Genomic DNA, 14,581 nt, shown 5'->3' with positions numbered 1-14,581 from the left:
GTTGAGATTATTTTTTAAAAGGAGGAAATCAATATAGATTCAAATATATTTAAACACTTGAATATCCTAGTAATTTTATTATAAATATCCATCACAATAATAATGAATTAAAAGAATAGTCCACAGAACTATGAAAGCTTAGAAAACTTGTTTTTATAATCCCTTGCTCTGGGATTGCAAAGATATAAATTTATGGATTATTTTTACTTTCAGTTTGCAGTAACTTGCAGAAGGCATGAAACATGGGTGGAATCCTCTGGTTCCCGATTCAATTGAATGGCCCCATTGTCTCTACTCTGTCGTGTAAAACAGGAAAACAAACTCAAGCTGAATCCGAGAGAAAACGGAGGTGCCCCTGGTCAAGGGAAGGAGATTTCCCAACCCATCCTTGATGGGGTCACACTTCCCCTGAAGAATGAAGTTTGCAGTTTGAGAGTGCTCCTGCATCGTCCTACAGTTGACATCATCTCAGGTGGAGGCGAATCCAGGAGTGCATGGTGCCAGCTTCGGCTGAATCGCCAACTGCGCCCCTACCTGGCTCAGGGGGACCTTGAAACAGTAGTACACGCACTGGTAATCTCTCGTTAGATTTCTGTAACGCGCTCTACATGGGGCTACCTTTGTACCAAGTTCGGAAGCCAACTGAGTCAGAATGCTGCAGCCAGACTGATCACCAGGACATCGAGATCAGAGCACGGTAACAACCGGTGTTTGAGACCTCCGCCACTTCGGCTGCCACTTGTCATCCGGGTGCAATACAAAGTGTCGGTTATTACCTATAAAGCCCTATATGGCCTGGGCCCGAGTTACTTAAGAGAATGCCTCTTCCTATATAATCCGCCCCACACTCTCAGAACATCTGGCACAAAAATATTAGAACACCCCAAAACCAGGTTGAAAACTGGCTCTTGTAAAACGTTTTCTGCAATGGCCCCTAGACTTTGGAACAACTTACCAGAAGAGATCCGTCTTATACCTTCTTTGGAAGCCTTCAAGAGGGCATTGAAGATGGATCTCTTTCGGTGGGTCTATCCAAAGGATCTCCTCTAATCTGATTTTGAATATCTGAATACGATGACTCAATTCTTATGACTGTGAGCAATACTGTAACAACTCTTTCCTTTTTATTTCTGATTGAAGTATTGTGTATTGTCTATGTATTTTATGAGGTTTTTATTGCTGTAATCCTGCTTCGATCCCAAGGGAGAAGCAGGAGATATAAATAAAAATTTACTATTGACAGCCTTGCCCAGGGTTCCTTACAATTGTAACAATTGTGGGGGGTGTTATGTTTCCTCCATCTGCACTGCAGAATTAATGCAGTTTGACACCACTTTGAATGGTCATATTTGGGATATATAGCTTATTTAGCCTTTTTTAGGGTTCTACAGTACTGAGTCACGGCAGTTTAAGTGTTGTCAAGCTCCCTGAGTCGTTCTTCATAGGGCAAGGTTTCCAGACCTTTCAGCATTTTAGTCGCCCTCCATTGGACACGCTCCAGTTTCTCAATGTCCTTTTTGAATTGTGGTGCCCAGAACTGGACACAACATTCCAGGTGGGGCCTGACCAGAGCAGAATACAGTGTCACTATTACTTCTCTTGATACTGTGTACACTGAGGAATCTGAAGCTACTGACAGAATATGTTTATTGATGTAAATTTATTTGACAGGATTATACTTCAGTATTTCAAACACGGGATATTAAAAATGAAGAAGAGGACTGGGCAGGTTCATTTCAGTATTGTATCTTCATTGGCTGAAAATGAAAAAATGAAACAATTAAGATCACCAATACTAAGGTAAAATGTGCCTTAAATGTTTACAAACTTAAGTATGGTATGCAAAACGTAAAATAGGAAGCCGTAGCTACTGTTGTCATTATTTGATAATTGCTTCATTGCAGATGTTCAAACACATCTATGTAATCCTCCACAAAATAATACAAGAGAGTTATGTTTCCCATACGTCTGGCAATAAATTATCATTTTTTTCCCTGAACTGGAAATAGTCACATTATCCTTTTATGGCTGAAGTAAAGAATTATTATCAGAAGGTGGGGACCCTCTGAAACAGATTTGAGTGAAAAGATAAGGAAAAAATTGCTAATGAGATGTTCATTATAACCCTAAGTATTTCACAAATTTGTACAGGGAACCTTACAAAAAATAATCCATTAGTACTAAAAGCTGTCTACCTCAGATTGTTCTCAGCTATAAATATTTTAAAGGCTCACTTTTTAAAAAAAGAGTAAATTTTTGGGAGGACCACCAAGATAACATAATGAAAATTAATCTTGTAGCTAGCATAAAACTTCCTCTTTGAAATGTACCACTGGGGGTGATGAATGGTCTTCAGGAGAACTGAAGTCCTGGGGCTTCTGCTAACATGTTGCTACAAAGCATATTGCAGGATATCATTTTCAACCCACAGTTTTAGTGACTATCTATCAAATGACCTGGCAGACTGGAGACAATTTTTTAAAGATAACAAGGGGGGAAATCAACTCATGTAGGAAAAAAATACCTTCTGCAAGTGCTTTTGCAATTCGTTCCATTTCCTCACGCTTCTTTTTCTCCTCTGCTTCTATCCTCCTTTCCTCCTCAGCGATAGGTTTCAGGTAGTCTGTCAGATTAAAGCAAATGATTTTTCAAAGTCAGTGTATATTTACAAAAAGCATTACAACTTAGTCAGCTCAAGACTTGCTCAGTTAGTACTCATACTAGGTCTTTCTTCACAATTCTTTACCTCCAACTCATTAAAGACATAGGAATCATCAAGATATATTCCAAGGAAAGTTGCTGGAGAAGTCTCTGGAGAAAAGTATATAGTTTAGGTAGGTTCAGCCAAAAGAGCCATTGATGCCACTGATCTGTATTTTGGAACACTGATCTTCATGCACAAGACGTATATCAGTCATTAGTGCCCACATACATCACAAAGGAACATACACTGTTCTTGTTGTCTGCCTTCAAGTCATTCTAGCAACCCTATCATGTGGTTTTCTTGGCAAAATTTGTTTAGAGAGGGTTTGCCATTGCCTTCCTGAGGCTGTGAGAGTGTGACTTCGTAAACACTACTGGAAAAAAATGTTTAGGTTCACTATTCATTCCTATAACCTGAATTCCTTTCAACATTCTCTAGAACATTCCCCATTCTACATAAGCTCATGCTTGCTTTAAACTTTAGAGTATCAACTATACATAATATTCATCAAAAATACTTTCTACAACAGCTTATAATATACTTTACAGGGATGTCTGAGAATACGTTCCTGTGCTTCATATTCAAAGGGGGAAAATTGACTCAGAACCTATGCATTTTTATGTTAACAATTCAAAAGTCAATTCTATAATGAACTGACATAATGAATGTGATCAAATGTCTCGTTTTTTCATTACTAAAATGATTCAAACCACCTAAGATCATATTATTCACAAGACAGACAAAATTGAATATCTATGACATAACAGTAAATCATCCACACTTCTATATATGAATCCACTCAGATTCACATTTTTCTAAAAGCAGATATAATTACCCATTTTCATAATCACAATGTAGATTTCAAAAGCCAAATATAAACTACTGAAAATGGAAAACAGCGCAATTACAAGTTTAGACTACAATTTCCCATAGTCACTTACCATATCTTTTCTTTCCATAGATCATTCCAAGTAGCAGTGCTGAGTACCTGGTGAACTGCAAAATAAATTAGAGATATATAAAACATAAAGAACATCAAATAAATGCATAAATACACCAGCCTTTATTTTGCAGTTCTCAAACTTTTGAAATGACAAGAATTTAAAGAGAGACTAAAGGGCAAAACAGACCGCCCTGAAGTGGCAGCTTGAAGCTTCCCCAGAGAGGGCTGGTGTGGGGCCATAGCAACCGCACTCCACAGCCCCAGTCTGGCTTTTTGCTAACCCAAAACAAAGTGGCAAAATGCAGGGCCCTTTTGAGTCGGCAAAAAGCCAGCTTTCCCTTCCCACCACAGCTTTATGGCACTCCTGGAGCGTGTAAACGCCACATTGCTGGAGCACCATGAAGCTGGCCCACATGCGGGCAGCCCGACAGCTTTTGGTCAGTGTCGGGGCGTACACCACACCCCCAAGCTGCCAGGAAGCCAGCATTTCAAGCCAGTCTGTTTCAGCCCTAACTTTGTACTAAAGCTTAAGATGTCAAACATTTAAAGCTAAGAGCCAAATGAGAGCAGTTTCATGTCTGAGAAGAGACTCAAAACTAAGGTTCAACATAGATATTCCTATTGGGGTGTTTCTAGCCAGTGCTTTATAAGATACAAAAGGATCTGCTTTGTCCTTAAAGACATAAGGATGCTCAGGCATGGGTTGCTGAGCCTCCCTCAGCATCTGTAGACTGCTCCTTCCCTGACTATTTTAAAATCTGAATTAAAAACTTGTTTTCTAAAGCTTTTGGAACTTTAGTTTAATATTGTTTTATAATTGGTTAGTTCATTTTATATTACATTGCATATTGTATTTTTGTACGTTATCTGGATTATGTGTTTTATAATTATTTTGTATCGTTTTACATTATTAGTCCTTTCTTCCCTCTTTGCATACGTGTACATAGACTGTATGCTTTTGCAAGGGCCTACTGTTTTTAGGTTGTTACACTCACAAAGCACCTGTAACAACTTGATGGCACTATAGAAATGAACAATAATGATCATGATACAGGTTTAGTCTCCTTTAGCCAGAGTTCTGAAATCCAACATACTCTAAAATACAAACTTTTTTTAATGGGTGGCTGAGATGGTGACACCTTTGCATCCTGATGGTTCGATGTACACAACCTTTGTTTCATGAGTGACATAATTAAAATACATTATGTACAAAATTACCTCAGGCTATGTGTATCTGAATCACAAATGAATTTTGTGTTTAGACTTGGGTCCCATCTCAAACACATCTCATGTTGTTGTTGTTAACTGCCTGCCCTTAAGGGGACTTTGAGTCATGGAAAGCCCAAGAGTGAGAGACCTCCAAGCCTTTGTGTCCTCAGCTGCTCTACTCTGGTCCATGGCCTCGGTTGAGTCCAACCATCTTGCATGTGGTCTCCCTCTCTTTCTGCTACCTTCACCCTTTCCTAGCATTACTGTCATATTTCTCAAGATGTGGCCAAAGTACAACAACTTCAGTTTGGTCATCCTGGCTTCTAGAGAGAGTTCAGTCTTGATCAGTTCAAGGACCCATTTGTTTGTCTTTCTGGCCATCCACGGTATCCTCAGCTCTCTTCTCCAGCAGCATATCTCAAATGAGTTGATTTTCTTCCTATCTGCCTTTTTGATTCTCCAGCTCTTCAGTCAGTACATGGTGATGGGGAAAAAAACAGCCTGGACTATTCTTGCATTAGTATTCAGTTGTATACACTTTAGGATCTTGTCCAATTCTTTCATAGCTGCCAATCCCAATCCTAGCCTTCTTCTAATTTCTTGACCGTAGTCTCCATTCTAGTCAATGATGGGTCCAAAGTATGAGAAATCTTTGACTATTTCTATTTCTTCGTTGTCTCGATTGAATTTATATAAAACTTCTGTGGCCTTTATTTTTTTGTTATATTTAATGTTCAGCATTATGCCTGCCTTTGCTGTTTTATCTTTGACTTTCCATAGTAATTGCTCCAAGTAGTTATGTATGTATAACTGTTGTTGTTGTGTGTCTTCAAGTTGTTTCAGACTTACTGTGACCCTAAGGCAGTGCTTCTCAATTATTTTCTGTCATGCCCCCCCAGGAAGAAGAAAACATTTCGTGCCCCCCACGCGACTGTAAATAGTATCATTTGTCTATAAAATTGTTATAAGTACACCTCTGCATAACATACCTTTACGGAGCCTTGTGCCCCCCCCCCGGGGGGCCCGCCCCACTATTTGAGAACTACTGCCCTAAGGCAAACCTATCTTGGGTTTTTCTTGGCAAGATTTGTTCAGAGGTGGTTTACCATTGCCTACCAGTGAGGCTGAGAGAGTGTGACTTGCCCAAGGTCACCCAGTGGGGTTCATGGCTGAGCTGGGAATTGAACCCTGGTCTCCAGAGTCACAGTCCAACATTACAAGCATAATAACAACAATAATAATAACAATAACAAGAGAGTGTGACTTGCCCACTGGCATTTCTGTTGTCAAAAAAAATTCAAAATCCAAAACACGTCTGGTCCCAAACATTTTAGAGAAGGGAGACTCAATTTGTAATAAATAATAATAATAATAATGGTTCAAAACACAACACAGAAATAAGCCATTTTGAGGCTGCTTCAACTGCTCTGGCTCAGTACTAGGGAATCCTGGGAACTGTAACCATGGTCCAGGCCTCAGAGGGAGAGAATCTTTGGCCTGATACAGACTGGCCAAAATAAAGCTGCTTTGGGTCACTTTGGAGGCATGCTGTTTAAATTATGCATGTGTCCTAAGAGTCCAGAAGCCGCACCAAAGCCATGCTCCAGTCCTAAGGACTAGAGTGCAGCTTTGGGGCAGCTTCCAGACTCTTAGGATGCAGGCATCATTGAAACACCATACCTCCAAAGTGACCTGAAGCAGCTTTATTTTGGCCTGTTGGGCCATAGAATCATAGAGTTGGAAGAGACCGCAAGGGCCATCCAGTCCAACCCCCTTCTGCCATGAAGGAAATCTAAATCAAACCATCACTGAGAGATGGCCATCCAGCCTCTGCTTAAAGACCTCCAAGGAAGGAGACTCCACCACTGTCTAAGGGAGTGTGTTCCACAGTTGAACAAAACTGCTGGACCCACTGCCATTGCCTTCTTTTCCTTTTGTGTCGTGTCTTTTTAGATTGTAAGCCTGAGGGCAGCAGGGAAATGTCTAATTAACCATTTGTAAGCTGCTCTGAGAGCCCTTGTGGCTGAAGAGCAGGGTATAAATACTCCCACCAAACTTTCTCTGACAGAGAAGAAGGCTCCATGTCTTACAAAACTGCAGTCCCCAGGATTTCTCTAGCATTCAGCCAAGGAAGTTAAAGCGATCTCAAAGGGGATTATTTCTACAGCGTGGTTTAGGATGCAAGATAATAAATAAAATAAATACAGTAATAATAATAATAATAATAATAATAGGTGATAATAATGATGATGATAATAATAATAATAATAGGCAACCAGGACCTATTGAAGAACAGCCAGCCTCCACTTTCCCAGCCCTGATAATAAATAAATAAATAAATAATGAATACAGTGGTGCCTCGGGTTACGAAATTAATTCGTTCCGTGGCACCGTTCGTAACCCGAAAAGCCTTCGTAAGCCGAATTGCCATAGGCGCTAATGGGGAAAAGTCGCGATTCCGTGCGAAAAAGCCGAAAAAAGCACCAAAAGTTTTTTTGTAACCCGAAAAAACATTCGTAACCCGGAACAATGATTTCCAATGGGATTTTTTCGTATCCCGAAAATTTCGTAACCTGGGTATTTCGTATCCCGAGGTACCACTGTAATTGAATAAATAAATAAAATAATAATAAATAAATAAAAATTATAAATAGCTGAATAAATACATAATAAAATAAATAAATAACAAAAATATAAATAATTGAATACATAAATAATAAAATAATAAACAAATAACAAAAATTATAAATTATTGAATATATTAAAATAATAAATAAACAAAAATTATAAATAATTGAATAAATAAATATTAAAATAATAAATAAATAAGAACAATTATAGATAATTGAATAAATAATTAATAAAATAATAAATGAATAAATAATAGTATAAACAATTGAATAAATAAATAAAAATTATAAATTTATGAATAAATAAATAATAAAATAATAAATAACAAAAATATAAATAATTGAATAGATAAATAATAAAATAATAAACAAATAACAAAAATTATGAATAATATTAAAATAATAAATAAACAAAAATTATAAATAATTGAATAAATAAAGATGGTAAAATAATCAAAGAAAGTAAGAACAATAGGCGCTAATTCCTAAATAATTAAGTTAAAATCCTAAATGAATAAATATAGTATAAACAAGGAATTAACTAAATCAAACTTATCAAATTTTCTGACTCAAATAAATTATAAAATACTAAATTAACAAAAATATAAATATCTTTGAATGATACATAATAATAATAAACAAATAACAAAAAGTATAATAATTATTGAATAATATTAAAATAATAATAAACAAAAATTATAAATAATTGAATAAATAAATTTAATAATAATAAATTGAACAATTATAGATATTGAAATAAATAATTAATTAAAAATAATTAATATGAAGAAATATATTAAACAATTGAAAAATAAATAAATAAAAATTATAAAATTATGAATAAATAAATAATAAAATAATAAATAAACAAAAATTAAATAATTGAATAGATAACTAATAAAAATAATAAAAATAACAAAAATTAGAATAATATAAAAATAATAAATTAAACAAAAAATTATAACTAATTGACTAACTAAATATAAATAATAAATAAATAACAATATAAATAGCCGAATAAAATAATTAATAAAAATAATAAATAACAAAAATCATAAATAGCCATATAAATAAACAATAAACAAATAAACAAATAACAAAAATTATAAATAAATAATAAAAAGAACAAAAGAACAAAAATTATAAACAACTGAATGAATAAATAATAAAATAATAAATAAATAACAAAAAATAAAAAGAATAAATAAATAAGGATAATAATGATTGATGATGATAACAGGCAACCAGGACCCATTGAAGACCAGCCAGCCTCCTCCTCCTCCAGGGTCACCTTGGGAGCCCGAGGGCCCCCTCTCCTGCCCCTTGAGCTCCGCTTCAGGCGGGAGGAGCCCCTAACCCGCCCCTGCCAAGGGCGCCTCCTCGCTCACCTTGATCAGCGGGGAGACTTGCACCGGAGGCACCATTTTGTCTCTGGGCTCACAGACCGAACGGAAGTGACGTACGCCACATCTATGGTGCTGCCCAGAACGCCGCATCGGGAAAGGTCAGGGCGGAAAAAGGGTAACTAGAGATAGAAATATATAGAACACTTCCGGTCCGAATGCGGAAGTGGCTCTCCGTTTCGGATCTCGGAGGTACTAAGCAGCGCAGGGAAGGATGCCCCTCCGCTGCTTTGTCTGGGGATCAGGGCGAGTGGCTGCTTTCGGATGTTAATGGAAATGGTTCCTATGACTGGAGATAGCAGCAAAGTCTGCGTCCGTCAGGGGACATGTATCGCTCTGTATTATCCTGTCTCTGTAAAATGAAGGAGGGCCAATGAGGAACAAGGGAAGACGCATGCGCAGAGTGGATAAGCTCAGGCAGTCACTCTTCATAAGCCTGAGGGAAAGGGAACAGAATTCTGGGAACTGTAGTTTTGTGTGACATTGAGCCTTCTCTGTCAGAGAGAGCTCTGGGGCCGCAACAAACTACAATTCCCAGCATTCCCTAGCACTGAGCCAAGGCAGTTAAAGGAGGCTGAGAGAGTGTGACTTGCCCAACATCACACAGTGGGTTTCCAAGGCTGAGCTGGGAATTGAACCCTGGTCTCCAGAGTCATAGTCCAACATTACAAGCATAATAATAATAATAATAATAATAATAATAATAATAATAATACATTAAAATATGCATTCCATAACATAACCCCCAACCCCTTAAAATACAATCAAACCATTTGCAATTTAAAACATGCTTAAAACTATAACGATAATAACAAATAAACAGTGGCTGCAGTCAAATCACAGGTCAACAAGTTAAGTTTTCTTTTCAGTGGCTGGGTGTCTATTCAAGGAAAGGCCTGCCAGAAGAGATCTGTCTTCTTAACAGCCTTTTTAAAAGCTGTTTAAGGTGGTAATATGGCGGATCTCGCCCAGCAGGCCGTTCCATAATCTGGGAGCGGTAGCTGAAAAGGTCTCCTGGGCGGTTGCAGACAACCTAGTTTTTAAAGGTTGCAACACAGTGTGTGGGGTCACATTATACGGAAGGTTCTTGCTTTGGTCAGGCCTCACCTGGATGGGCAACTAAAAGGGTCAATGTGATTCTAGGCTGCATCAGCAGACGTATAGAATGATGGAATCATAGAATCATGGAGTTGGAAGAGACCGCAAGGGCCATCCAGTCCAACCCTTTTCTGCCATGCAGGAAATCCAATCAAAGCATCCCCAATACATGGCCATCTAGCCTCTGCTTAAAGACCTCCAAGGAAGGAGACTCCACTACATTCCGAGGAAGGAGTGTGTTCCACTGTCGAACAGCCCTTACTGTCAGGAAGTTCTTCCTAATGTCGAGGTGGAATCTCTTTTCCTGGAGCTTGCATCCATTGTTCCAAGCCTGTTCTCTGGAGCAGCAGAAAACAAGCTTGCTCCCTCCTCAATATGACATCCAGATATTTAAACAGGGCTATCATATCAACCCTTAACCTTCTCTTCTCCAGGCTAAGTGTCTAAGGCGCGTTACAGACTGCCTGAAAGTGGCGGTCTGTCGCCACTGCCATTAGTGGTGCCAAGGAGCCCCAGCGGCCAAACCGCAAGGCTCCCCAGCACCATAAAAAAGAAACGCCAAAATGGCACTTCTTTTTGCACCCCGGAAGTGGCACCGCGAGTCACTAGTTGCGCACTGGCGTCGTCATTTCCGCTTTCGTGATTGGAGGTGGTGGTGAGGGCGGGGGTGGTGTGTGTGTGTGTGTCTGTGTGTGTGTGTATGTAGTCTTAGAGACAATAAAGGGATATCTTTATGATTCATAGATTTTGAATTTATGGGTAACCCTACTGTAAGAAAAGGTATGCTCTGATTCCAATCTTGAAAAATGCAGTCACACGTCTATTTATTTGAAATGCTATAATTCATAGCACACGAATCTGACAAAAGACAATAAAACAACTGCTGTACGTTGATGGCAGAAATAATAACCTTAAAACATCCAGGCCATATAGAAATTATGTATGGAAATTAAGTCCTATAATGATACGTACAATAAACCTTTTGGAAAGTGTATAGTATTATTTTGACAACTCATCCATAATCACCAATATGTGGCTTTAAATTGCATTTGTCTAATTATTGAGAAAACATCCAGGAACTGAAAAACAGATTTTTTAGGACTTGTCTGGAAATTATTTCTTAAATTGGATCCCAAATAGCAGGAGAACAGCAGATGCTAAAGATATACGCACACAGAGCATACTGAAAGCCCAGAGAGAATATCATAATACAGTATAATTAGTGAATATTATTAGCATGAGCAGCTGCAAGCAAACGATATGAACAGCAAGAAAGAACTGCACAAGAGTGTTAAAAGGGTAGAGCTAATGAATATTTCTAACACTGTATAATTTAAATTACCTAATTTATGGTGTAGCCAAATGGCTTTTGCAGCTAAAGGGTCATGAAATTACATGTTAGAAATTCACTCTCACCATTACTTTCTTGGATTCATTCCTACTATGTGATATGTTTTTGTTAAATTTGAATTTGGTTCAATGTTGTATTGCAGTTTAATGAGATCTAATGTAGCTGTCGCAGATCAAAGCACAACACTCGACCCAATAATTATGTGTAAATTATAAGAACATGTATAAACAGCTGTTCTGTAAACCTTTGCATAATTAAAAAAACCCACAACTATGATGATTGCTCAGGTGTTATTTTTTGAATCTTTAGAAGATAAATTATGGAAGAAATACATTGGCTACAGTGTTACACTTTAGACCACATATACTATTTCAAATTACAGTAGTCCACCCTCATTCACGTTTTTCCCCCCTGTGGTTTCAGTTATCCGTGGTCAATTGTGGTCCGAAAACCTTACTGGTATAGGGTTTGGTACTATCTATGGTATTAGATATCCATTGCAGATCTCAGAATGAATCCTCCCTGGATAAGAGGGGAACTAATGGACCAGTAACTGTTTTTAGCTTTGTGCCCCATAATATCTGCAAAGTTAGTCTTGAAATCTCCAGAAAATCTTTTAAACTGAATTTTATTGTCTGTAATTCTAACCATGTTCAATCATGTCTTAAAGGTACACATCTTACACAGTCCAAAAAAGACAAGAGCCCCCCCCCCAACTATCTGTGGACTCAAGTGCTCCCGGGTGTCCTCTCTTGTGGAGTACAGTACAGTCAATTCAGCCCCACCTATTCCAAGGAACTGGTGATGATGAAGCAAGCGAGAGGACTACAGCGATCTTGGTGGAAAGCTCAGAGTGAGTCAGACTGAACATAGGCTAGACTGAGACTGTTTGAAGTTCTATTCTGTGGCAATATGAACAGTAAATAAATTATTATTTTGTCATCTGCAAAGATGTGGCCAGTGGACATATTTTGAATGGTCAAAATACTGCTACATTCTGGCTCCTGAGAAGATAACACATCTCACTCAATGGCCTGCTGTGAAGAATTTGTACAGCACTTTGGAGATACATTTGCTGAGATCCATTCTGACTTAGGGCCTATTCAGACATTGTTGTGGTTGTTTTTTTAGTGTGACTATCCAAATAATCTCACTCACATATTCTGGTTTTGTTGCTCAAACTATTTTTTTTAATTGAAAACGCATCTCTGCAAATTCTGTTGCTCACATGTGCCAGCACTTGAATAAAGATGGAGTTGATGATGTAGATGTGTATTCGAACCATGTTCAAGTCATGTAGAGTTTTATCCCAGTTTATCCTGGGTCTATTTGTATCAGTTATTCACGCAGCTGACAATGCAACTCTATTCTTTTTCAGAAAAAAAGAACCAAGATTGATTATCCTGGGTTTAGTGTTTTTTGGGAGGCAGCCCCCCCCCCCCCCAACTTAATTGGATGCACTCAAAATGCCTGTGAACAACAAAGATTCAACCCACATTCTACTAGGATTACAGACAACCTTCTGTTTTTGCAGGGCATCCATTCCAGACCTACCTGTGAAATGAGAGCTCTGTGTGCATGCCTTGGGCACGCATCCCATTATTTCCCCCTCTGTTTGTCCCTTGAGCATAAGCGAGGGACGCGGTTTCAGAAACAGTGAGAACAGAGGGAGGATTGTATATTCACTGTCTGAAGAACCCCTTAGATGCTGCCATAGATAATGCAGTCTCAGTGTACCTCACTCTGGACTGTTTGCTCCATAATAATGGATTTTTTTTTCTATTTGTAGAGCCTAAGGATGTTTACAGAATCCTGGGAGAATGAGAGTCACCGCATGTCTGCCAGACCCTTGCCCTCCTTGGCTCATTTAATATGCCAGAGAGGGACTGGCTAAGTAGATGAAGGGGGTAGTGAATGCCCCCTTACAAGGTAGTGTTCCAACAAGCCTCAAGGAGGCAATTGTATGGCCTCTGTTGGCAAAGCCTTACCTGGATCTCCCTGCATGGATAATTATCATACAGTGTCTAACATTCCATTTTTGGACAAGGTAATAGAACAAGTGATTACCTCCCAGCTCCAGGGATTCCTGGATGAGATGGATTGTCTACATCCACTGTAAACTGTTTTCAGACGTGGTTATAGGACAGAAGTTGCTTTAGTCTTCTCAGTGGATTACCTTCTCCAGGAACAGGGAGTGTATCTCTGTTGGACCTCTCATCATCTTTTGATATCTTCAACCATGGTATCCTTCTGGGGTGCGTTCCTGAAACTGGGGTTGAGTACATTGTCCTACAATGGCTCTTGTCTTTCCAGAAGGGGTGCTCTCAGAGGGTGGTGCTGGGGGATCCCTGTTTAACTCTGTTTTGTCCCCTATGCTATTTAACATGTACACAAAACTGTTAGGAGGCATTGTCCAGAGTTTTAGGAACAAGTGTCTCAAGTATGTTTATGACACCCACCTTTCCATCTAATTGCAAGGAAGCTGTTTCCATGCTAAACTGGTGCCTGTCATGTGTAATGGGCTGGATGTGGGTGAACAAATTGAAGCTTAATCCAGATGAGACAGATGCCCATGATCTGTTGAAAGGCAGGTCTGGGAACAGATTCAGTCTGTGCTGACTGGAGTGATACTCCTCTGAAGATACAGTGTTGGGTACACTCTTGGATTCAGCCCTGTGCCTGGATGCTTAAGTGTGTGTGTGTGTGTGAGACGAGGGGTGCTTTTTCACACATACAGCTAGTGTGCCAACTGCGCCTGTTTCTGGAGTGTCTGGTCTGACCATAGAGGCATGTGCCATGTTTAGATTACTGTAACTTGCTCTGCGTGAGACTGCTTTTGAAGAGTATTTGAAACTTCATTTGGTACAAATAGTTGCAGCGAGAGTGTTAACTAGTGTTGGTTACAGAGATCATACAGCTCCTTTGCTCCAGTAGGTCCACTGGCTACCAATTTGTTTCCAGGCACAATTTGAAGTGCTATTGATGATGTATAAAGCCCTGTACAGCTTAGGTCCAGGCTATCTGACAAACTCTATCTCTCTGTGTTAGCCTCCCCAGACCCTGAGAGTCACAGGAGAGGTCCTTCTTTAAGTCTACTACCTTCATGGCACAGTGATGGGGATGTGAGAAAGGGCATTCTCAGTAGCTGCCTATAGACTCCAGACCCTCCTTCCTAGGGAGGCCAGAATGGCCTGCTGTCTTTCTATCAATAGATGAAGACTTTTTAAAAATTCTGAGAGGGCT

The 14,581-nt window shown here is 38.9% G+C and overlaps 1 protein-coding gene across 1 annotated transcript; it reads right to left on the bottom strand.

Moving 5' to 3' along the window:
* Positions 1 to 1,630: 1,630 nt before the first annotated feature.
* On the bottom strand, positions 1,631 to 9,025 carry ATP5ME (ATP synthase membrane subunit e). Its single transcript, XM_042449605.1, has 4 exons — positions 8,875 to 9,025; positions 3,646 to 3,700; positions 2,525 to 2,623; positions 1,631 to 1,757 (listed from the first exon to the last, which is right to left on the bottom strand). The coding sequence occupies exons 1-4, from the start codon at positions 8,980 to 8,982 to the stop codon at positions 1,732 to 1,734; spliced, it is 288 nt and encodes a 95-aa protein (XP_042305539.1). The 5' UTR covers positions 8,983 to 9,025; the 3' UTR covers positions 1,631 to 1,731.
* Positions 9,026 to 14,581: the final 5,556 nt, after the last annotated feature.

The sequence above is a fragment of the Sceloporus undulatus genome, chromosome 2 (assembly GCF_019175285.1).
Source record: "Sceloporus undulatus isolate JIND9_A2432 ecotype Alabama chromosome 2, SceUnd_v1.1, whole genome shotgun sequence".
Taxonomy (NCBI): domain Eukaryota; kingdom Metazoa; phylum Chordata; class Lepidosauria; order Squamata; family Phrynosomatidae; genus Sceloporus; species Sceloporus undulatus.
The sequence above is the reverse complement of the archived record's forward strand: the minus strand, read 5'-3'. Positions and strand labels throughout refer to the sequence as shown.

What these genes read in the sequence shown, in the direction of transcription:
- ATP5ME (XM_042449605.1), bottom strand. Translation starts at nt 8,982, where the DNA reads ATGCGGCGTTCTGGGCAGCACCATAGATGTGGCGTACGTCACTTCCGT. An exon ending in CTATGGAAAGAAAAGATATG is followed by an intron (nt 2,624 to 3,645) that starts GTAAGTGACTAT and finishes TTAATCTGACAG; the next exon opens with ACTACCTGAAACCTATCGCT. An exon ending in TGCAAAAGCACTTGCAGAAG is followed by an intron (nt 1,758 to 2,524) that starts GTATTTTTTTCC and finishes TTTCATTTTCAG; the next exon opens with CCAATGAAGATACAATACTG.